At 39.6% G+C, this 24,638-nt stretch overlaps 3 protein-coding genes across 10 annotated transcripts in view; 2 read left to right on the top strand and 1 right to left on the bottom strand.

The window, feature by feature from the left end:
* ATG2B (autophagy related 2B) overlaps positions 1 to 2,030 on the bottom strand; it is an 87,606-nt gene extending 85,576 nt beyond the window's left edge. The window contains exon 1 of one of the 4 annotated variants that reach the window (XM_067555093.1): positions 1,459 to 2,030. In XM_067555093.1, the coding sequence (XP_067411194.1) occupies positions 1,459 to 1,620 (162 nt within the window). In that variant the 5' untranslated portion in view covers positions 1,621 to 2,030. The remainder of the gene's footprint in view (positions 1 to 1,458) is intronic. The other 3 variants (XM_067555094.1, XM_067555092.1, XM_067555097.1) reach the window with 3 other exon arrangements.
* GSKIP (GSK3B interacting protein) lies at positions 1,443 to 7,833 on the top strand. 5 transcript variants are annotated; one of them, XM_067555099.1, is made up of 3 exons: positions 1,443 to 1,572; positions 3,285 to 3,543; positions 5,588 to 7,833. In XM_067555099.1, exons 2-3 carry the CDS (start codon positions 3,286 to 3,288, stop codon positions 5,747 to 5,749), a joined length of 420 nt encoding a protein of 139 aa, XP_067411200.1. In that variant the 5' UTR covers positions 1,443 to 1,572; position 3,285; the 3' UTR covers positions 5,750 to 7,833. The 5 variants fall into 5 exon arrangements, with proteins under 5 accessions (XP_067411200.1, XP_067411204.1, XP_067411199.1 ...); XM_067555103.1 differs by having other exon boundaries at positions 1,484 to 1,557; XM_067555098.1 differs by lacking the exon at positions 1,443 to 1,572 and adding an exon at positions 2,027 to 2,144.
* Positions 7,834 to 9,725: 1,892 nt separating this feature from the next.
* Positions 9,726 to 24,638, top strand: part of AK7 (adenylate kinase 7) — a 61,313-nt gene continuing 46,400 nt past the window's right edge. The window contains exons 1-8 of the mRNA XM_067555172.1: positions 9,726 to 9,844; positions 11,178 to 11,363; positions 14,096 to 14,204; positions 15,506 to 15,600; positions 16,096 to 16,206; positions 21,132 to 21,215; positions 23,715 to 23,803; positions 24,381 to 24,471. Coding sequence (XP_067411273.1) covers positions 9,737 to 9,844; positions 11,178 to 11,363; positions 14,096 to 14,204; positions 15,506 to 15,600; positions 16,096 to 16,206; positions 21,132 to 21,215; positions 23,715 to 23,803; positions 24,381 to 24,471 — 873 coding nt within the window. The 5' untranslated portion in view covers positions 9,726 to 9,736. The remainder of the gene's footprint in view (positions 9,845 to 11,177; positions 11,364 to 14,095; positions 14,205 to 15,505; positions 15,601 to 16,095; positions 16,207 to 21,131; positions 21,216 to 23,714; positions 23,804 to 24,380; positions 24,472 to 24,638) is intronic.

Raw genomic sequence — 24,638 nt, 5'->3', positions numbered from 1 at the left:
AAAGTATCAACTCCAAGAACACCTGACCTCTACTATTATTTTGGAACCTGCTCAGCTGGACTTTATACCAGAACAGGGTACAGAAACAATTTATGTTTTGCTGGTGGCTGGACAGTCTGTTCATAGCCATTGACAGCTAGCAAACAGTCATTCATGCTACTAGATCTCCCTAGTATTTCATAGAGTCAATCACAAGATACTGGTGACTTGCCTTAGAGGCCATTCAGAGTTATATGGAGGTACATTAAGATGGATCCTGTTCTACCTCAGACTGGACCTAGATAGTTCTGATGGGAAAGCTCCTATGCCTTCCAAACTTTCATCTATGGCTTTCCACAGTCTTCTCCCCCACCTAACTCAATGTGCATATAATACATACTAAGAGACTATGCTGATACCTCTCAGATTTACATCTCCATCATAAACTGTGCACAAATACCTGTAACTAGCTATCCTAGCACCTCAAAGAAATCAGCACACAGATGAAGACCGGCTGACTAAACCCTAATGCAGGCAAAACAAGTGATATTATTGAGAAGAGGAAGGTGTTGTGAAGAACAAACTAACATCTCATCACTTTCCATCCATGGAGTCAAGCCACATATGATCAAAATGATGCACAGCCTTAAAATCCTCACTGATAATGGAGATGCAAATGTCAACAGTTTCTAGAAATACTTTCTTCTTCTGACAGCTGACCAAGAGACTGCCAAATACTAATAGATATAGACCCAGTATACTGTGACTGCCAGACTGGATTACTGAAACAAGATATCTAAGAATGAATACGCAAAGTCTGAAAAAACTCCATTTGATTCAGAATGTGGCAGTCCATGGGCTAAGCAATACCAGTAAAGCAAGAACCCACCACTCCACTGCTTCTGTCACTGGCCCCCAACTCAATACCAGATCCATTTCTAGGCCAGGGAGCTATTTATTAAAGCTATCAGTGACTCTTGGTTTGAGCTACCACTTCCCCCTCCACAACCAGGTCCTTCCATGACAGCAGAGCTCTCTCTATTCAAGAGTAATGGAGCTGTCCATAAAGCAAAGACAGAGTTGGAAACCAAGATTTTTTAGCAATCAGCCTACTGAAAGATGGAACTCCCTTCCACAGAGCTGATTGACCAACTATCTTGCCACTGTGGTGCCATGCTCAAGATCCATCTCTACTGTTGCTTTCAAACTCCATTTCTAAAAGCACCCAAACCCCACTCAGTGTTACTGCACATAGAGGGGGCGTGGGGACAGAAAAACCAATTGCACCACACTACCTATTTCTTTTATTGCAAGGTGCTGACACCCTGGCAACAAGCACAACAGTTCTCTAGATAAAAATATTAGAATTGACTTTATTTTGCAAGGCAAACAGGTGATTTAAAAATAAAACAGGTGGTAACCAGGGAAGGGGAGGGGCCTGGGGCTGATCCTTCCGGAGCAGGGGACAGCACCTCTTACCCATTTATCCAGAGGGACCTGCGCCAGACAGCCGGTGCCCTGATACAAATCCAGGCTGAGCTGCTCCAGGCTGAGCTTCTCCTGCAGGAAGTGGCCCAGGTACCTCTGCAGCAGGTACCTGCAGGCCCTTTTCTTGATGGACTCTGAGAAGGGCCAAGGCATGGTGGCGAGGGGGTAGTCGACTGAGGCGACGGGGGGCGGGGAAAGGAGGCTCGAGTCAGCTCTGCTAGGGAAAGGGCTCTCTGCGGCTCCCCTCCTCCACGCGCCCCCCTTGGGGCCGAACCCCGCTCCCTCAGGGGGAGAGGGCAATGACAGGTAGCTCCATCCTCACTGAACCGCCTCGGCCGCCATCTTCTCGGCGCCCGGAGATGCGAGGGGGCGGCCGGCGACTTCGGGGCGTCACCGCAGGGCCCGACCTCGATCCCCTCAGGAGGCCCGCCGCCGCCGCCGCCTCCGTATTTTTACCCTCCCCCCGGCTCAGTCACCGGCCCCGAGCGACCGTGACGCGAGGTGACGTTCCAGAGGAAGTGAAGTCACAGAGCGGGGGCGGAAGTGAAGTGAAGGGAGGCGGGGCGGGCACGATGAGGTGGAAGGAGGGAGTAGGTGGGACCGGGACTTGGAGCTGGGCTGGTCCCGTCCGCTCCGCCAGCCGCCACCCAGCTCCTCTTTAGCCGCAGGGGCCGCAGGCAGGTGACTGGGCTGGGGGATGGGTCCCGGCCTAGCATGCGGGGGGAGCGGTAGAAGGGACGGCTGAGCGGTCCTGGGGCCCGCTGTGTTAGGGGGGATTTCCCCGCATCCAACACAGGGCGGAGCCAACAAGGCTTCGCCGCCCGGACCGCTGGCTTCTCCTGCTCCTTATACTGCCGCCGCCGCCGCGGCTGTGCTGCACGCCCTTCTCGGGGGTGGCGGGGCTGTTGTTGCGAGCTGCTCTTCCTTCCGGCCCCTTCTCGCTTTTGTCCCCAGCCCCAGGTTGTTAGCGGGAGAAGCAGGGCCGTTCTCGAGCGTGTGGCGCTGGGCGGGCGCAGCGCTGCGGGGCGTGTTACGATGCCGTGCGAGCTCCCTGCCCCGGGGACAGAATGGGGTTGGGTGGGAACACGCGCTGCGTTTTAGCGCGTGCATGACTTGCGTATTGTGACTAACGCAGCAAACGTGTCGATGTGCTCAGCCTTTCTGTGTACCTGGTAGCACGCGCTGCAGACCTGTGTGTTAACAAACGTACAGAGAGAGGCTGAGCCAAGTGACAAGGAAAACAGCCAGTTACAAATTACTGACTTGCTCCTTTAAATGTTAATGACCCACTTAACTTTCACTCTGAGTTAGAGCTTTCCCTTTGAATCAATAATTTCTTGCTTCCTCTCTCTTCCACTTCCTGCATCTTCTGATGCAGCTTTCCACAGACATCTATTCCTGTCACATTCGAGACCAGCAGATGCGTGGCTTAGGACTTGACTGATAACAGGTTCTTGTAAAGCACTGTCAGTTGCTTGTGTATTAATGCACGTGTCTGTCTATTTTATAAACACAGTATTCAGTGTTCTTATTTGTTACTTTAATACCATATCGGTTTATTCACAGACCTGTGAGTTTGTTATGCTGAAACTTTGTTGTTAATGCACTGTCTTTCGAGATTACTCAAATTAAAAAAAATAAATAAATCCTGCTTGATCTCTTAGTAGCCCTAAAGGGCCTATATCTTCCTTTGTGCTTGCACAGCATTGTGTCTTAAAATATTTTGTTTTGTTGGAGATATCTCTTTTTATACCATTGATCTTGCATAATAAGCATTTGTGGCCATATAAAATTAAATATGGTGTTTCCGTACACAGAATGGAGACTGATTACAATCCCATGGAGTTGTCCAGTAACACAGGATTTGAAGAAGATTCTGAATATAAGGACGTTGAAGGAACAGATGTGAAGGATATGAGACTAGAAGCAGAAGCTGTTGTGAATGATGTTTTGTTTGCTGTCAGCAACATGTTTGTCTCAAAAAACCTTCCATGTGCAGAGGATGTGGCATATATCAATGTGGAGACAAGGGAAAGAAACAGATATTGCCTGGAGCTCACAGAAGCAGGACTTAGGGTAACTTGTTTATCTTTATAAAACTTCTTTGTTTATAATAAACATTAATTGAAAGGTATCTAGTAAAATTTTCAGTTGTCATCAGTCACTGTTCTTTATTGAACACTTTTGAGAGTCTATTTCATATTTCAAAATTTAATTTTTTAGATAACTATTAGTATGCTATTTCAGTGAAATCAAAAAGGGGAGGATTTTACGCACTTGTCTTGCATGAATGTAAAACTTTTAAGTAGAACTGATGCAATGACCACTATTTGAACTAATGCTCTGTATGTTTTAACAGTGTTTATGCCCTGCATAATTGGGATTTATGTTGATTCTATTTTCAGCTTGTGTTAGTGAAACACAGTAACTGATGCTAAAGTTAAGTATTAGATAAAGATAAGAAATTTTTGAACTTTTAAAAAAAAATAAATTTCTGACAAATTGATGCAACCCTGGAAATTAAGTGCTGAGGCTTGCAGTATCTTTGGCATGTGCTATTGTGCTCAGTTTACTTTCAGAACTGAAGTGTTAAGCCCCATAATAGTCAATTAACTCTTAGCCAGAGGAGAGGGTACACTTAGCACCGTGTTTAAAGAAGTGAGGTAACCATCTCCAAAGCTTCTAGTCTAATAACACAACAGAGTTAATCTACATTATGAAAAATAGGCATTTATCAAAAACATCTATAGAATGGTAAAGATGGAAGTTGATTGAAATGTTTGTTGTTATAGGTGACTTTTACTGTAGTTCTTCAATCTTTTAGTCCCACAGTTGTCTGAGAAAAGTGCTCCACAATTGCAGCAGGCTTAAAACAGTAGATGATATAGTATTGTTCGCACATCAGACTACCTTTTGTGGAACAGACTACTTTAATCTTTATCTTGTCTATCTGACTTAATGAGAAACACCAGACATTGATTTCTGTGCATGCATCTTCCTTTCACACCATTTAAATTACTTGTGCAAATACCCGTGTGGTGAAATGAGAACTTCCAGCCAAATTCAAAAGTAAGCTTCTGTAAATTTAACATTTTTGGTGCTCTTAATTTTGTGAGAAAAGAATATTGGAAACTCATTTAGAGCACTAATTGTTACTAATGCCTCTAGTAGGGAAGAGAGTATAGGATTTATTAAATCAACTTCTCTTGGTGAAAAAGACAAGCTTTCGAGCTTATGCTGAGCTCTTCAGGTCTGGGAAAGATACTCAGGCTGGTCCACGCTTGAAGTGTAGACACTACCTGTGTTAACAGGAGGGATTCTTTTGTCGACTTAGGTAAACCACCTCTCTGAGGCCATGTCTACACTAGCGAGCTTACAGTGGCACAGCTGTACCACTTCAGCTGCGCCACTGTTAGGTCGCTTGTATAGCTGCTCTATGCCGATGGGAGAGCGCTTTCCCACTAACATAATAAAACAACCTGAACGAGCGGCAGTAGTTACGTAGGCAGGAGAAGCTCTGGGTTTGTTTTTTTTCACGCTCCTGCATGACATACGTTTTGCTGACGCAAGTGGTAGTGTAGACATGTAGGGTGGTAATTAGGTTGATAGAAGGGTTCTTCTGTTGAACCAGTGCTTTCTATATCAGGGGTTAGGCTGCCTCAACTATATTGCTTAGGGGTGTGGAAAATCCACACTTCTAAGCACAGTGACATAGATGTGTCAACCTAACTTTTTAGTGTAGACCACACCTGAGTGTCACAGTTAAATACACTTCACCTTGAATGGTCTCTTACAATATGTGTTAATTACTTATGCTAAACAATCTGTTCCATCTTATATTTAGCTGTGACACTGAGTACCTTTCTCGATCTGAAGAGCTTTGTGTAGGCTCAGAGGCTTGTCTCTTTCACCAACAAAAGATATTACTTCACTGACCTTGTCTCTCGGATATCCTGGGACCAACATAGTTACAACAACACTGCAAACAAAGTATAGGTTTGTCATGTCTGGCAATCCTTCTGTTTAGTGTACTAATGTGAGTGATTTTGTGATTCCCTTATGGTTCCCATGATGAAATGTGTAACTACAAAAAATGTAACCATTGGTCTCTTTGCTGCAGGTGGTGGGTTATGCTTTTGACCAGGCTGATGATGGCTTACAAACTCCATATCATGAGACAGTCTACTCTTTATTGGATTCTCTTAGCCCAGCATATCGTGAAGCTTTTGGAAATGCACTGCTACAGAGACTGGAAGCTTTGAAAAGGGATGGGCAATCGTGATTCAATCTGCAGTAAAAAGCACATGTTGGTGAAGGGTTACTAATCTTTGAAATTCTTAGTATGAGTTACTGAGATTTTGCTTTCAGATATAACTAGAAACATATTAAGGTTTATTTCTTGCCTGAACATCTAGGTTCCTTACAATAATACTGACTTGTAAAATATGAGTGTTGCTATGAATCTGCTTTGTCCACAAGGCCACTTTAAGCTATCTTGGTGGATTTTAGAAGTAGTACCTTTTTTCATTAAACTCTACTGTAGATCATCAGTTGAAAATGACTTGCTTTCTACAGCATTTGAAGAAATTTGATCTCTTTGCAAAAGAGTATGATCCAGTATTTCTTTCTAAGAAATCTTAATTGGTATTGTGCAAATCTTGAATGACCTGTATAAAAGTAGTAATATTTTCTCAATTTTTCTATCTGTAAACTTTAACTCTGCTCCTTAAAACCAAATTTTAACTATTTGCTCTAGCTAAATTAAAAGGAACTACTTTATTCCACTTAGAGGATATATATTTCAGATCAATTTCTTGTGCGCAAACCTTCATTCACAAGATATGCAGTTCACACTATCATAGATCAGTTAAACATTGCTTACTCTGGGCTTGTCTATGCTTAAAATGCTACAGTGGCACAGCTGCGCTGCTGTAACTGTGCCACTATAATGCTTCAGAATCTCCCATCAGAGATTCAACAAGAGGCAGTAGCTAGCTGAGGAAAGTATTCTTCCCTTGACCTAGTGCTGTCTACACAGGGACTTAGGTCAGCTTAACTATGCTGCTCAGGGAGTATGGTTTTTTTTTTTTTTTTTTTTTTTAAAACAACTCTGACCAATGTAATTAAACCCACCTGATTCCTAGTGTGGACCAAGCCTCAGTGTCAGTGTTTTAGTTAAAAGCAACACTCAGTATTATTCAGTGTACCCTTATCTGCAGCAAACTTCAAACAATAAATGTAAGGTAACGGTTGGCAAATGAATGTATCGAATTGCAAATGAGCTAAGCACAGAAGTAAACTAGGAAGAACAGGTGACATTTTTTCTTATTAAAGAGTAACTTAAATTTAGACCATACTAAAGTTGTAACTTTGGGAAGGAAGTGGAAGACAGTTTAGCCTGTTAATTCGTCTGAATGATTGTTTACATGATGTACAGAATATACTCAAAAGTATTTTTGCTTCAGCCTTTACTTTTTACAATGCAGTGCTTAGGTATTCCTATAAGGCTTCCCTCTTTTCTCTCAGTTGTACAGTGTCCTGTCCTAAAGAACGGTATGTATGTAATATTAATGCATTGTATTGGTTTGAAACCAAAGGCTGTATGAAACATTCAGAGATTGATATTGAATTGGGAGACAGTTTTATGTATTTTCTATTTTATAACAAATACAAAGATCTTTATAAACTTATTGTGCTACTGTAAGTTTTCAAATGTATGGGAGACTTTTTTTTAAAAAGTATTCAGTTGGTTTAAAGCACCAGTACTATTGAACTAACATTCTATGATTATATGATCAAACACTTTTTTGTGTTCTTGTACTATTCAGTATTTATGCATCATTGTTTACGTAATTCTGCCTTTATTCTCCCATGTTTCATGCTAGAAACAAAGTGTGAATCCAAAGAGAAGGCTAGATCAGCTATTGTAAATAAACATACTCCACTAACTTCAACAGAGCTAGACTGATTGACACCAGTTAAGGATCAGTCACATTAATTTGAGGGACCAATTAATCTAATTGAGCATTTTATTATAATTTTGTGGTAATGATACTGTAATTATGACTGAGAAGGCACCTACAGTCAGAGCTTCTGTTTTCAAATATAATGTTTTTGTTGTCTTCTTAGGTTGAAACTTCTCATGTTAATCCTCTGCATTAAAGTTAATGTATATTTTGATTTAAAAGTACTTTTCATGCTCTAAGAAAATTGTTCAAAATATTTTTTGCAGTTTTGTGGCATGTGCTTTAATCCTCTATGAGGAAAATGTACTTTGCCGAGTTTATATCTGAATATATACCCGTGTAACAATGCACCTGTTTTTTTTTTTTTTTGACTAGACACTTCAATAAATGCACAAACTTATGTATGATCAGCTTTTTTATTCTCCTCCCCAAAATAAATTAAAAATGTATATCTATACCTTTCTAAATTTGGTAAATTCAGACACAATTTCGGTTGCTGCTAGCAGTCACAATCTCCAACAGTGAGAGATGGGACACTAGATGAAGAGGACTCTGAGTTACTACAGAGAATTCTTTCCCAGGTGTCTGGCTGGTGGATCTTACCCACATGCTCAGGGTCTAACTAATCACCATATTTGGGGTCTGGAAGGAATTTTCCCCTGTGTCAGATTGGCAAAGACCCTGGGGGGAGGGAGAGTTGGCATTCCTCTGCAGCATGGGGGAACAGGTCACTTGCAGGTTTAAACCACTGTACATAGTGAATTCTCTGTAACTTGAAGTCTTTTTAAATCTATTTGAGGACTTCAATAACTCAGCCAGAGGTTAGGGGTCTATTACAGGAGTAGGTGGGTAAGGTTTGTGGCCAGCAGTGTGCAGGAGGTCAGATGAGATGGTTCCTTCTGGCCTTTAAAGTCTGTGAGTCTATAGAAGCTAAAATGCTGAGAACAAAAACAAACACCTATGCTGTAGACTTTTTTTTTATTGATTGTAAAGAGAAATTTGAAATTAACACAGTATATTATTTCTTCTGCTAAAGACAGGAGGCTTGGAAGATATGGGTTAGTTAACATTAACAAATGCTGAATAATATGTTCTTGTTTCTTCTTGAATTGTCAGTGCATACATCCAATGACAACATAAATTGCTCAGTGATGTATGAAGATGCAGAGCTTGCAGTATAGAGAATATGAACCATGAACAAATCCACAATTAAAGTCTCTTTGGACATAAAATCATAGATATATAAGACTGGAAGCGACCTTAAAAGAGGTTGTTCAGAGTCTAGACCATCCCCTGTGCTGAGGGAGGCTTCCTATTACTGTTACTTCTGAAACATGTGATGGCAGTAACCAATTGTCTGATGAGCAGGATCAGAGCTGCTTTACCTATCATTATTCCTCTTTCCGCTTCCCTTTCTTCCTAGGAAGGTGTTGTGTAAAAAGTGCAGGGTTGAGGGACAACCTGGGTGCTTCTGGCTAGTCTTTATCCTCCACTTGCTACAGATTAATTATTAAATATGGTAAAATCTTGATTTTTGAAACATCAGTCTTATTAACAACTAGTTTTATGCACCATTTTTCCCAAGAGGGAAAAAAATAATCACGTAAGAAAAGTGATATCCTAATGCTTTCAGTGCACTGGAAATTGCTTTGCAGTGTTTCGAAGGATAAGAAAAACAATAGAGTGTACTCTGCTGCAGCTTTGGCACTGGAATTTTGAGCTGTTCAAGTATGAACTCAATCCCCAGTTAGTTCATAAAAGGGGTTCTACCATATTAGTGAAAATGCCTGTGAAATACTGAATCTCTTATTTAAAAAGCAAATAATCCATGTGCATTTTGCTATTACAAGCCCATATATGGGCCAAAGCATTCTAAATGGCTCCTCCCTCACCTTAGAGCTGAACTGTACAAGGACCGTACTTCCTGGCAGCATACAGTACAACAGACTCCAGGCTACAGTAGAGGGATTGGGGGTTTTCTTCAGCTCAGATTCTGCCTCTGTGCCTCTCTCCCCTGCACACCCATCTCCTCCCCCGTCGCTGTAGACTGTTGTCCCCCCTAGAGGTGACAGTCTCCGCCGCTGTAGGTTCCTGACCTTTCCCCTGCTGTGCTAGCGGAGCCGGGGTCTGCCTCGCCGCTTTCCCCCAAACAGCAGGCACCTCCCTTCCCCGGAGGCACCGCGGCAGCGGCCTGGCCCGGCGCTGTGGCTGCCCTGCCTAGTGCCTGGGCCGCTGCGGAAAAGGACCCACCGCTTGGCTCGGTTGCTTAGTAACCGGCCGGTTTCTCCGGGGACTGGAGCGCCATGGCGGAGGAGGAAGAGGAGGTGGTGGCCGCGGCCGAAGGGACCATTCGGAGCCAGAGGGTCTTTCTGAACCACCTGGACTCCTACAGCGGCGGCAGCATCGGGAAGGTGACCGCGGGGAGGGGGCTGGGCCCGCGGATGCCCCCGAATCCCGCTCAAGCCGCAATCAGGCACACGGCCCCATGGCTGGTTACCCCCACGGGGGGGGGGCGCACCGAGAGCACGGCCTCTCCTGCGAAACCCCTCCTGGAGCCGCATGCTGGTGCCAGGGCACCTTTGCCAGCTCACGTGGCTCCCCTGAGCACCCCCAGTGGGAAGGCGCATGCTGGGCTGTAATGCAGGCAACATCAGCAGGACCCTAGGATTTCTCTAACACCCTCCTCATCAGCAATCACTTGCTGGGCTGCGAGGCTAGCAGCACTATAAGGTGCACCCCCGCCACTCCTCCCACATGGGAATCCTGTGCTGAGGTGCAATGCTGCACAGCTACATTTGGATTCAGTGATTTAAATCTGAATTCTCTCAAATTTCTATATTTATCTAATGTAATCGGGGCATCTGTCACCTTGGTATCTAAACTGTACCAAATTAGGCCCCAATCTTGCAGGTGTCTTCATATGGGCTTACACCTTCAACAAGGAAGTCAGTGGGGCTCAGAGCAGAATGCAGGTGTCCGTCCGGGTGTAAGATGCTAAAGGATCAAAGCATTTAGGAGTAGTGTCAGGATTCATAATACAAATTATGTTATTTTTCTCCTTCCCAAAGGAACAAGGATATATGCATTTCTCTTCCGAACTTGTCTAGACTAAAATAAAATAACAAATTGAAAAGTCTAGAGTAAATAATATGTTTGAAAAGTCTAACATTGACAAGACTGTATATATGTAAGGCTGCCCCCTAGGCTTTAACTCACCAGTTGACCATGTTAAAGGCAGTGTGCCTTGGTTTTGGTCCCTCCTTGAGTTCAGTTCAAGGTTCTGATGTGAACAAAATCTTACAAGACTAGCTGTTCTCAAGATAATTCAGTCCAAGATGGCAGAAATCTCATGAGAACCACGTACATGGGTTCTGGCACTTTCAAATCTGATCGATTGTCTTTAAATCCCAAACCTTAACAATTGAACATGGTTCCTTTGTCTTCTCTCTACTCAGGTGTTAAGTAATACTGCAGATTTTTAAAGGAATTAGAAGCAGACAGTGTTTCTTAAATGAAATGGGCAACTATGATTTCCTGTAACAGGCACTTTCTTTTTTTAAAAAAAGTAAAGCGCAGTTGCTGAACGACAGCAATGAAAGGCTGACATTTTTATTTGTGAAAAAATACCTGAAATAAGCAGAAGTTGTGCATTGATATCGAAAAGGAAAATTGTTTACCATGTGTACAGACATTAAACTGTCTCCTTTTATTTATAAATCATTTTTTCTGTCTTGTATGTTTTAGTATTTATCTAACTGTGTTGTTGGGGCATCACTTGAAGATGTGGGAGAAGAAGAGGAAGAAGATGATGAAATTATGTCAGCTATAGATGTTACTTTCAGTAAAGCAAAGGAGGGAGCCTACCAAGTAGTGGGAACTCTTTCTAAGACCCAGAGTACAAAACCAGATTTTGCTCAGGAAACATATACAGTGAGTAGTAACAGTCTTGTTAATTTGGCAGTAAATAAGTATTTGTCTTTTTAGGTCACCTTTAAGACAAACTTTATGTTACTCCAAACCATTAAAAAAATACAAACAACATATATTGTAGACTTGTGGGTATGAGTTATATATTTCTAAAATTATTTTCTACATGGTCTTTCTAGAAATACTACATTTGCATTTTATTCCCTGTCATCCCTGTACAACCTTTCTTTAGGTGATCTCATCAACTCACAGAGGGCCTGATCCACAGAACATTGAAATTAATGGAAAGACTCAGACTGACTTAAGTGGTCTTTGGATCAGGCCCACAATGGATAGAATGACATCTGTATGTGGACGACTCACTGGTCTACTTTTCCACTCCTAATTTGTCTTTCTGTATCCAGTCTCCTATCTCAGCCTCTCTCTACAACAGCTCTTTCTGTATGTCTCATTGTCATGAGGCTTGTAGACCCCGCGATTAAGTCTAACTTCCCACCCTGTGTTTCAGGGTAGTCTGGCCTCGTGGCCCAAATCAATATGGATGCCCTTGAAGTTTGGGCTGTGTGGCCTAATGGCCAATGTCAACAAAGCGGTCCTTTCAGTCAGGACTGCAGATACTAATTGCTGGAATCAATAAGATCACCCTCCTCTGTGGGGTATTGTGACCTACTTGTCCATTGGGGTAGTGGGGCACCACGTAGGGATTTGTGGCACCAGGAGCAGGAGGGCTTAGGCCCTCTCTGCTCCTCTGGGCCACAGCACAGGGTGCTGGCAGTGGCGCTCACCACCGAGTCAGCGGGGATCGTCCTGAAACTCACTGACCAGTTCCCTGATTCCCCCACTGTAGCAAAGTTTAAGTCCCCTGAGCTACTATCTATCCCTTTTCTTGGCAGCAAAGTCCATAGCTCTCCCAGGACTCTGGGGTCATCTCCAGCTGCAACTCCAGGTGGCTCTGTTCCCTCTGGACCTCCTTCAGGTGGTGCGGCATTTGCCTGGGTTGCGATGCTCGAGGTCTGGAGAGCCTGCAAGTTGCATCCTCTCTCCTCAACAGTCCATCTCAACTGAACTGGGCTGCTTTCTTTTGTATTGAGGCTGCAGGTGGAGCATGCTAGTAGAGCCAAGGGAGCATGGCCTCCTCTGCCCATAGAGTAGGATTAACCCCAGCCAGACTAGTGCGTGGCTTGTACACCCTGTCACACTCACCATCACCTTAACCTTATCATGGCCAAAACTGAACTCCGTATCTTCCCTCCCTACTCCTTTATCCACTTCTTTATGCTTCATGGGACTAATGTATTTGTTTATCATGTGAGCAATGTAAGATGCATGATGGCCTTAACTATTCACTGAAGCCAAGATTTCAATGGTGACTTGTTATTCTGGATGCCTCGATAGTTGAGTATCCAACCTGAGATACCTAAATGACCAGATTTTGAGAAGATGATGTTTGTCTCTTTTTGAAAAGAAATCCCCTTTAAGGTGTCTCAAATTGGAAAATCTTAATCTGAATTTCTGTGTGCCTGAGTTACTGAATCAGAAAATTGTGACTAATAGTACTTAGCAGCAACACAGTGTTTTTCCATATGTGGATCTGAAAATATTTTTAAAAGTTAGTAAACATTATTAGCCCCACTTTACATTTGGCCTAATTAAATAGAGAAACTTGAAACTGCTATAAAAGGTACGGTGGTCTCGTGGATGATAATGGATCTGTCTCCTCAGTAATCCGATTTCTGGGTTTAGTGCTACCACACATTTCCTATGTAGTTTTGTAAAATTACTTAAGTTCTTGGTTCCCAAATTTGGACCTGATCCAGAAAACTGCTCCTTGAAAACAAACGCCTGCACCCACACAAAGCACCTTGCAGGACTGGAGCTTTAATGTGATTTGCTAGGCAGATAGAGGGACTTGGACATTACATATTTTACAGAAATGCTGAGTGTTACTTTTTTACAAAAAAGGAGCAAGTTTTTAGTTTTTTAAAATAAAAAAATTAATAAAAAATTTCATGAAATGTTTTAGTCAAAGAGACTTAGTCTTACCATTTAAAATATGAGGACTTATTTTTTTCATTTTTCTTTTTCTGGAATTCCAAAGTGGATAAAAATCAGCCTTTTAGTGGGATTGTGGTTGCAACTTTAGCTAGGGAGAAACTATCTCCTCTTTATAATAAGACAACACCCAACTGCAGAGCTAGGCTTAGAACACTAGTCCTCTAGTCTCACACACATAGGTCCTAATCCTGCTTCCAGTGAAGTCAATGACAAAAACTCCTATCAATACCAATGAAATCAGATTTAAACTCATAATTTCCTTTGAAATCAATAGGAGAAGAATATAAGAAACATTTGTAAAATTTTAAAAGATTTTTACTTAAATCTTTTTGTTACAATTAAATTGCACTGGACATTTAAACAAACACCCAATCCTAAAATCACAGTCCAAATATTTTTTACTTTTATTGCCCAGTGTTAATTTGTGTTTTACAGTTGAAATGTTTACATTCTAGAGAGTGAACATGCTACTTATTTGATTCATACTGGAACTTCTTTACTTTTATTTGGCAGACACAGTTTGATATTAAGGTGTTAGAAATTATTTTGATATCCTCTGCAGTCTGCACCCAGAAATCTACTCGCAGCAGGAAAGTGAAAGTTAAAAGTTTTGGATAGGGGAACTCATTCTTTCTATAAAAGATTGTGAGATTGTTGGGTTTTTTTTCTTTCCCCTTTAGATCTCTACTCGAGAAGAACTTCTAGGTCACCTACTTGAGTGTGATGTTATTATTTATAACATCACTGAAGATGCAAATCAAATTGAAGAAGCTACTTGGGCCGCTTCTGGTTAGCATAATCAGTAGTTGAATAGAAAACTGCTTGTCATTCAGTGATATTAAATCAATGTACATTTTATTCTCAATGAATAGAATAGCATATTTGTGACACTGAGTGGAAAACTCCATCAAATCAAAATTCTCCATTCACCTTTGCGTTGCTATGTTGTCTTTTGCCTCAAATCCCATTATTAGAAAAATAGCTTCATTTCCATTTCAGGCCTGTTGTTTTCCTAGCAGCAAAGAAAGCACTCTTCCACCAAGATGCTTTATAGCATCTGGACTATAGTCCACATATCAGTTTGGATATGCAATTAAAATGTGAATCTGTTAAATTCTGTTTACAGTACAATGCATCCTTTATTAATATTGCTCATGTATAGGTTTGTTTTAGGCTCTGTGGGGGCACTCTACAATGCAGCAAGCAGAGAGTAGGGCAAGAGGGGGTGGAGAAGGTACAGGAAGGAACCTGCTGTTATGTGGATCCTCCCATCATACTCTCATCGGGGCTGCTTAAGGGGCCATGGTGTCTACCCATTGAGCTGGAATAGCCTTCATGCAATGGCTCCATAGCCACTCCTTGACCTGAAAGGGGACATTTATTTCCCCTAAACAGCTGCCCACTGCCCAGCTAATCTATTTTGGTTGTTAGCTGGGTGGGAGATTTGCCCCTTTTGCAATTCAAATCAACATCAAGATTCAGTGTTTTGCAAAACAGTTTCAACTATATTTTGATTTACAACTGCAGTAGAACCGTTATGGACCACCACTTTGTAATACACACTTAACAATGAAACTCAAGTTAACTGCTTTACAAAAGACTCCAGCAGTGAAAGTGAAAAAGGAGTTCATACAACATTTAAGACAAATTATACTGTCATGTTTACAGTCTAAATATATAAATTACATCATAGTTATTTGAGTGAAAACAAATAAACCTTAACCCTAACTGTATTATTTAGCTCTGGATTAAATTAAGGGTGCTGTGTAATTATTCTAACCATGAAAACAATAGATATTTTAGTTTGCTATCAAGATCTCAGTGATTTGTCTTTATTGACAAGTGATTTTAGGGAAGAGTTAATAATTCCTGGTAATTTAATCCCATGCTATTACCTTAATTTGCTAAGAAATAAGAAATATATGTTTCTAAACTAAACGAAAGGTATATGTTGAAAAAAGTTATGTCACATTGAACATTATAGTAATTGAGTAACTGCTTTCTTTATGGAACATTTTAATTTGAAAACATAACTACAATAGAAGTAACGCTGCTTACAGTAAAGTATGCACTTTGCTTTGATTATACAGCACTACATACAGAGGTACAACATTTTGAGAAACCAAAGTTATTCATCTTAGTTTCAACAATAATGACATGGGCACGAAGCAAACCTCTTGACCCAGTAAGTAATATTCATTTTCTCTGAATAGCCTCTTTTCTGTTAAATGTTTTTAAGCATGTACCCTAGTTATAATGAACATGGTCAATATCAGCAAACTTATTTTCACTGTTGGTTTTTGCACCTATGACATTGACTGTAAATTTATATATATATATATATTACATTAATTAAATGGGATTATTACATGTAAAATTTGCAGGACTGGGACCACAAATTACCACATGACATTTTGTAGCATCTTTTTGAAATTCACAAATTTAAAGTCTTTCTGAAACTGTATATGTTAATGCTGTGAGAAGCAAATTTCAAAGTTTTTTTATGCTTGTTTTCCTTTTAAACAGTTTTGATACATCTACATTTTTAAAGGCATTGATCATTTGATTTTTTTTCTCAGCAAAGATTTTGGAAGTTTACTTTAAAAAATATCTTGGTTTAGATCATGTAGAACTTTTTTCAGGAAAGTAAGATATTTTTCTTAGAGTTTTTTTTCTACAGGATGATTCAGAAATTCCTTTTACTGAAGAAGATTATCGCAGAAGAAAACCTCACCCTAACTTTATGGACCATATAAATGCTGAAAAAGTGATCATCAAGCTTGGAAAATCTGTAAGTATCACAAAATAACTTATTTGAATATAGTTCTTTTTTACTTAAACTGAAGAATTACATCATCTTAATAATAGAAATTGTCTGCAATGTTTAACAGATTCCTGCAAGTATATTACCTCCTTGATAAATGTGAATAGCTCCCTGTGGTAATAATATGAAGTATGTAAACATACTGAGAAGACAAGGGTTCTGATGGATTGAGGAAGGGTGGTAGAAAGGAAATTTAGTATGTGTATTTAGAAAAGAATAACAGCAAATAAATGCTGGTTACTAAGTTATTGTTATTTTTAATTTAAACACGTAGAAGGCTCTCTGATAGATACTACGGCAATAGGGCACATAAATTTTGAGCAGTGAATACTTAGATAGACCCCAGTCCTGCAACAGACTGCATTGCCAGACTGCTGTGTCTGTGTGTAGATGCACAGACTCATCCCAAACACCAGTTATGAATATCATCACTCTGATCACTTCGCTTGTATGTTATATTTCTTTCCTTCACTCTTCATCTGTCTTTGTCTTTTAAGATTGCTAAGTTCCTTGGAGAAGACACTGTCTCTCTTCATATTTGGTCATTATTGCCATATAAATAGTAATAATGGTGGCCCAGTTCCTGCTTTCCTACCTCATGTTTAAGTCCTTAGAGCATTGTAGAAGTTAGAGCAGAAAAGTGGAAACCAGGAAATGTAAGTGTGCACTCCAGGGCAAACCACTCATTCTGTATAGGCCTGGCCTTGCAAGGCTCAGAGCCTCTGAGGAGGTATTGAGACGATGGCACCATGGGACATGAAAACACTCAGCTCCTTGTATAAGGAACTCAGCATTTTATAGGGTTAGGCTGTATATAAGCTTGGTGAATTGAGTATAGCACCCCTTGTTTCGTAAGGCCCACAGAGAGACTGGCACTGGAAATCATAGTTTGTTCTCATATGATTAATGATAGTGCAGAACATTAGCCATGGCATGATGAGACATGTTATATAAAGTGATCTGGAAAGCCATAGTGTAAATGGCTTTTACTTACCCAATATGTATGTTGTGCAATTTCCCTCACAGGCACAATATTACTCATTATGGAGGCCAGAGCTTACACCTGCCCTTCAAAATGTCTGAGAATGGCCCCTATGATGAACAACATACTGGAATAGATGTACCACTGGTCTGAATCTTTGTGGCCATTCTTATGTACTGAATCTCTGCCTAAACAGGCTATTAGAGGCACTAGTATACCATTCATTTTTAAATATTTGCATGCATCAGAAAAGAATGTCAGAAAAGCTTTTTCATGGCAGTATTATTTTGCAGCAATAGGACAACTTTCTTTTTAATTAGTCTGAAAAATAGCCACATAAAATCTCTGTTTTGGTTGTGACAACATTCAGTTTGGGACATTCAACAAAACAAATACTAACAGAAATGGTTTGCAATGGCTAAAATGTGACATCTAGTGGTTTTAATGAATATTGCAAAAGAAGTTGAAGGACACTACTTGTCAGTAAATGGTTAGATCTATATTGCAAGATTACAGCTTGATTATTCAAAATGTTAATAAATATTTGATAGTCACAACATGGATAATACATTCTCATGCACATGACTTTTGGCACTAAAAAGATAATTTTAGAAGCCCTGAGTCCTTTCAATGCCCCATTAGCTCATACTTCAATGGTCTATGGTAAATATTCCATCTATAATCTCCCTTGATTCTCATCTTTTTATTCCAGTGATTATTAAAAAGCTGTTAGAGTCAATTGATCTGAGAAATATTTCCTGTTATTGTAAAGTTTTATTTATTTAAATATGTAAATCAGGTTCCCTTTATGTAGTGTTGTGTCTATAAAGTCTAAGACGCACTGACAGTGTTCTTAGTTATATGCTTCTGAAATGTTGTAAAAGTGATTTCAAGAGCTATATTATCCTCAGTGAAAAAAATAGATGGTCACTTCTGCATTTATTCCATTAGTGCTGAATGCAGGCTCTTCTCTAGAGAGTCACATAGATGGGATGGCTGAGATATTCACAGCATGAAGATGGCTAAGAATGTTTTGTTTCCACTGAAAATTTTTTTAATTTATTTTAGTTTAAAGGAAACACTTGAAAGTCCTCTCTATTAAGAAAACCTTAATAAAGAACCATATTCCATAGTCTCTCTTTTGATAAGAGTAAATGGTCTGTTGCTCAGACAACTTCCTCTTCCTGTTGGGGCCTTTATATAATCCAGGTACCCAATGAGAATGCTGCCTGTCCATCCAATCAGGGCCCTGTGGTGTGGCTGCTGTGAGTCTGTAGGCCTCTAGTATGAAGGTTGGTAGTCAGGAGTAGCCAGTCAGTAACCTGGTGTAGTACAGCAGCTAAGACATGCTATAGTGGTTAAGGCTGACACCTTAGGAGCTGGTGGGCTTGGGTTTGATACTGGGGCCTGACAAAAGGTGCCTTATACTAATATAGCTTATTTCTTTTCCCACATGGAAATATGCTATACTGGTGTAAGCACATTTATATTAGTATAACTGCATCCACATTTTGGACAGGTCCACACTACAAAACTTGCCTTAATTCAACACATCTTTGTGTCCACACTCAATTTTGAGTCCTGTTGGTAAAACCCTGACTTTCTGTCAGTGACTGAAATCCACTTCCACAGCACTGGTCCACTGGTAGAATGTATGTGTGGACTCTACATTATCTGTATCAGTAAAAACAATCCTCCGGTAATGGTCCAAAAATGTCCTTGTCTCCACAGCAATGGAGATTTGTGGTCCAGGGATTGTACTGTTGTTATAGTTCTGAAGTCTGTTGTCCAGGGATCAGAGTGACCAAAAGCGTGCCACCCTCTTTGAAATTGCCAGCATGTTTTTGAAATGCGTCTCTTTCTGCTAGCCCACATTGGCAAGCAAGCAGTTGTGACCACACAGATATGGCTCCTTTAAACCTCTGCCAGTGCTTCCTGGTCCAGGAAAGAAGTCCTGGATTTCCTTGGCCTGTGGGGAGAGCAAGAAATACAAGCCTGGATGCGGAAATAACCGCAAAAATATTCAGGCATTGCAGAGGGCATGCAGCAGCTAAGGTACTTACGCATGGCCTTCCCACAGTGCAGTGTCTTTTGATGATACAAGCTCTCAGAGTAAGGACATGCAACACCAGCAAAGGTAGTCAAATGTGCGTGCACGCAAGCATTAGCACGTCAGAAGCTGTATTCCAGTAAAAATGCTACTGGTAAAACATTTCTAGTGTAGACATGACTGGGGAGGGATTATACTGCTTACCTATACTAATATAGTTAAAGTGTTAAATCTTGTGTGTGCAGATCACAGTTTTTGCTTGTAAAATATAAGTAAATGTGGGTGTAAAACTATCTAACTTGTACTCTCCACTTGCCCTACAGGTAGAATTTTACACCCAATTTACACAAGTAAATGCAAGTACAAGGTAGTGAAGATTCAGGTCCAAAGTACTTTCAAAATAATCTTTTCTGAATCCATAAACTCAGTGAGTTATCCTGTTCACTTCTTTGACTTGCGTAACTTATTCCCCACTTTATCTATCCTTTGGAGTTTTCTAGAATCCCAATCCAAATTGAGGCAGATTGGTCTTGATAGAAGTGCCTTTTCAAGGAAATATTAGAATAGCATTATCACAGAAATGTAGGGATGGAAGAGATCTGAAAAGGTCATCTAGTCCAGTTTCTTGCACTGACGCATGACAAATTATATCTAGACACTCCCATAACAAGTGTTTGTCTAACCTGTTCTTAAAAACATGCAGTGATGGGTATTCCAAAAACTCCCTTGGAAGCCTATTCCAGTACTTAACTATCTTTATAGAGTTTTTCCTAATATCTAAACTAAATCTCCCTTACTGCAAATTAAGTGGATTACTTCTTGTCCTACGTTCAATGGACATGGAGAACAACTGAGCCTACTCCTCTTTCAAACAGCCTTTAACATATTTGAAGACTGTTTTCATAGTCTTCTTTTCTCGAGACTAAACTTTTCCAGTTTTTTAAACCTCTTCTCATAGGTCAGGTATTCTAAACCTTTTATAATTTTTGTAGCTTTCCTCTGGAGTCTATCCAATTTGTCCACATTTTTCTGAAAATGTGGTGCCCAAAACTGGATGCACTACTTCAGATGAGGTCTCACCAGTAATGAATAAAGTGGGACAATTATCTCTCATGTCCTGCATATGACACTCCTGTTAACATACTCTAGAATTAGCCTGTTTTGAAACTGCATCATATTGGTGGCTTATATTCAACTGTGAACCACTATAACTCCCAGATCCTTTTCAGCCCAGCTAATATTTTGTATTTTTGCAGTTGATTTTTCCTTTCTAAGTGTTAGTACTTTGCACTTAATCTTTACTGAATTTCATCTTGTTGATTTCAGAACAATTCTCTAATTTGTCAAGGTCGTTCTGAATTCATGTCCTCCAAAGTGCTAACAACCCCTCTCAGCTTGGTGTCATCTTCAACTTTTATATGTATACTCTCCACTCCATTATCAAAGTCATTAATTAAAATATTGAATAGTATCAGATGCAGGACAGACCCCTACGGGACCCCACTAGATACATCCTTCCAGTTTGACAACGAACCATTGATCTTTGAGTATGATCTTTCAACCAGTTATACACCCACTTTATGGTAATTTCATCTGAATCACATTTCTCTTATTTGCTTATGAGAATGTCATTTTGGAGTATGTCAAAAGCCTTACTAAAATCAAAATATAGCACATCTACTGCTTCTCTCCTGTCCACTATACCAGTAACCTGTCACAGAAGGAAATTATATTATTTTGGCATGAATTGTTCCTGATAAAGCCGTATTGGTTATTATGCAGTTTCAGGATAAGTCAACAAAATTTAATTTACAAGATTGTTCATAGTGTTTTTTAAAACTTTCCTGTTTCACTTCACAGAACAAAAACAAATTTTCAACCTATGTTGTTGCTGCAGGACTTCAGTATGGAGCTGAAGAGGGAATATTTCACTACTTTTTTAAGGTAGACTTTTTCAAGATAATTTTGGTGAAGTTTAGTTCAATATTGCACAGTTCTTGAAGGTAAACTGAAAAGGAATTTAACAGGAATTTAACTTCTAACAGCAGTATTACTATACACTGAACGACTCTAATAACAAGGCAGAGGATCTGATTCAATGCCCATTCCCTTGGTCGACACTTAAAACCTATACCGATATAACTTTGTTGACTAGCAGTGTGAAAAAAATCACACATACTCGTTGACATAGTTATTTTGGCAAAACCCCCATTAGAGGTACAACTGTACCAACAGAAAAGTACTTCTGTCGGCATACCTAATGCTGTTTGGGGAAATGGTATTATTGTGCTGGAAGAACTCCTTCTGACAGCGTATGCTGCATCTGCACTGGGGGCTATACTTGCATAGCTATGCCAATATGGACTCATGGAAATTTAAGGCAAGAAAGAACCTTGAGAGGTCATGTAGTCCAGACCTGTGCTGAGGCAAGACCAAGTAAATCTAGACCATCCCTGACAGATGTGTATCAAAATTGTTCTTAAAAACTTCCACGGACTAGGATTCCACAGCCTACCTTGGAAGCCTATTCCAGTATTTAAATATCCTAATAGTTAGAAAGTTTTTCTTAATAACTAACTCAAATCTCCCCTGCTGCAGATTAAGCCCATTATTTCTTGTCTGGCCTTTAATGGACATGCAGAACAACCAACTAGCATCTTCTTTATAAAAGTCCTTAACATATTTGAAGACTGTTATCAGGTCCATACTCAGTCTTCTTTTCTCAAGACTAATATACCCATTTTAAAAAAACCTTTCCTCAGAGGTCAGGTTTTCTGAACCTTTTATCATTTCGGTTGCCCTCTTCTGAACTCTCTCTAATTTGTCCACATCTTTTTTAAAGTGTTGCGCCCAAAACTGGACTCATCTGAGGCCTCACTTGTGCTGAATGCAGCAGGACAGTTACCTCTAGTGTCTTACATACGATGTTCATGTTATGCCAGAATGATATTAGCCTTTTTTGCAACTGCATCACATTGTTGGCTTATATTCAATTTGTGATCCACTATAACCCCCAGATCCTTTTCAGCAGTAATACTTTCTAGCCAGTTATTCCCCATTTTGTGTTTGTGTAGTTGATTTTTCCTTCCTAAGTGTTAGTACTTTGCCCTTGTCTTTGTGGAATTTCATCTTGTTGATTTCAGAACAATTCTCTAATTTGTCTAATTTGTCACAGTCATTCTGAAATCTAATCATGTCCTCCAAAGTGCTAACAACCCCTCCCAGCTTGGTGTCATCTTCAACTTTTATATGCATACTCTCCACTCCATTTTCCAAGTCATTAATTAAAATATTGAACATTATCAGATGAAGGACTGACCCCTGTAGGATTCCACTAGACACACACTTCCAGTTTGACAGCGAACCATTGATAACTATTCTGAGTATGGTCTTTCAACAAGTTATATACCTTCTTATAGTAATTTCATCTGGACCACCACTCCCTTGTTTTCTTATGAGACTGTTGTGTTGGATTGTGTCAGAAGCCTTACTAAAATCAAGATATATCAATTCACTAGGCCAGTAACCCTGTAAAAGATGGAAATTAGGTTGTTTTGGCATGATTTGTTCTTAAAAAATTCATGTTGGCTATTATTTATTACCCTATTATCCTCTAGGTGTTTACAAATATAGTTAGGTTTGAAAGGGTTCAATTTTTATTGGTAACTGTTGGTAATTGTCAATTTTACCACACACACAAACCAACAAAAATATTTTTGTTTATAATTATCAAAATTTACAGATAAGTGAAGTATGAAAAATGCTGCTTGAAAACTTATCAGAGACTGATATTAAATAATTTAGTGACCCTACCTCCTAATTTCCCACAACTTTGAATATTGAAATCAATAGCAATAGAAAAAAAGCTTAAAATAAACATGAATATTATTTCTTGAAATTATATATATATATAAAAAAAATCAAATTCTGCCAAGCCTGTAAATATAGCTATGCCAGCATTGGCTCTGTAGTGTGGACATTGCCAAAGGGAGTCATTTAAAAGATTTTTAGCTTAAAACATATTCAGTCTTTCCACAGTTTTTGAACCATATCCCAGTATGTCCTAATTGGTAAGAACATATCTGTCCTGCAGTCTGCCTATCAGGGGTCAGGTAACAGATGTCTTTTTTCCAATATTATGTGATTTTTCCCCCCCAAGGGTTTTTTTATATCTATTTTCATTTTATATACTTTGGGATATAAAATAATAGTAATAAAGCTTCCCAGAGCTGAGCAATATTGTCAAAAATGCCACTAACTTTGTAGGGTCTTAGTAGGCTGTCAGTCAGCAGCTCACAAAATTGATTCCTCTGCTGCAGCACACACTCATATCCAAGAAACATTAAAATCCAGGATGTACTTAGTTTCACCAACCGTACATACGTTCCTTTTTGCAACTCTAATTAAATATGACTCTTCTGCTTCATTTGTATTTATTTTCAGACAGCTTGGCTTGGTGAGACTCCTGCAATACCAGTTTTTGGAGATGGAAACAATTTTCTTCCTACCATTCATGTTGTTGATTTAGCAGCGTAAGTATGCTTTCAGAGATGGCCTGACCTAGAAATGCTTAGTACCCATATAAGTACAAAAACCATACCTACTAGTGGAGATTTCAGACAGCTGCTACCATATTTGTTTTTTAAAACTTTTCAAAATGGAGTTGCACCACAGTTGAATTTGACACATAATTTTGAAGCAAATGGAGATTTAAATATTTCCAGCATGAAATAAAGCCTTCTGGAAGTAATATCTTACTGTCACATTCAAGAAATTCTTAGAAGTACCATGTCCAGTACATAGTACCAGTCAACTGACATGGAACTGCACCACAGTTTTTGAAACCAGAATAGAAAGGTCAAGTAGTAGTGGTGTATATTTTCTAGAGACATTACTCCATATTTCTGAATTGTTTTGGCCAAACTGAGATATCTAGTTATATTATCTTATGAATAAAAATCAACATGAAAATGGCATGCTTTGGAAAATTAATCTTCAGAGTTTCTACATACCCTTTGCCTTGGGGCTGCTTTTATATTACATTTCATATTAAAGACATAATATTTTTCCTTTCACTAATGGACATTGATTGCATTTGCTATATTGCAGGGTGTTACAAAATATAGCTGATCATAGGCCAAGGACTCACTACATTGTGGCAGTGGATGAATCTATACATACTCTTCAGACCATAGTTAAGGTAAAACAGTTTAAGTTTTTGTTTCTTTGTTCAGGTATCTTTTTATTCCTGTAAATCTTTAATCCTTACTCTGTTAAAAGTCCCAAATCTTCCCTGCATTATTCCGTACAACAATTATGTAAAAACTAGTCTTGAAATCCTATAGCTCATACTTCCTTTAAACAATA

This window comes from Emydura macquarii, unplaced genomic scaffold (genome assembly GCF_026122565.2).
Source record: "Emydura macquarii macquarii isolate MOO-44397 ecotype Brisbane River unplaced genomic scaffold, CSIRO-AGI_Emac_v2 contig_1551, whole genome shotgun sequence".
NCBI classification, from domain to species: Eukaryota; Metazoa; Chordata; order Testudines; family Chelidae; genus Emydura; species Emydura macquarii.
This window is presented reverse-complemented; position numbering and strand designations above follow the sequence as displayed.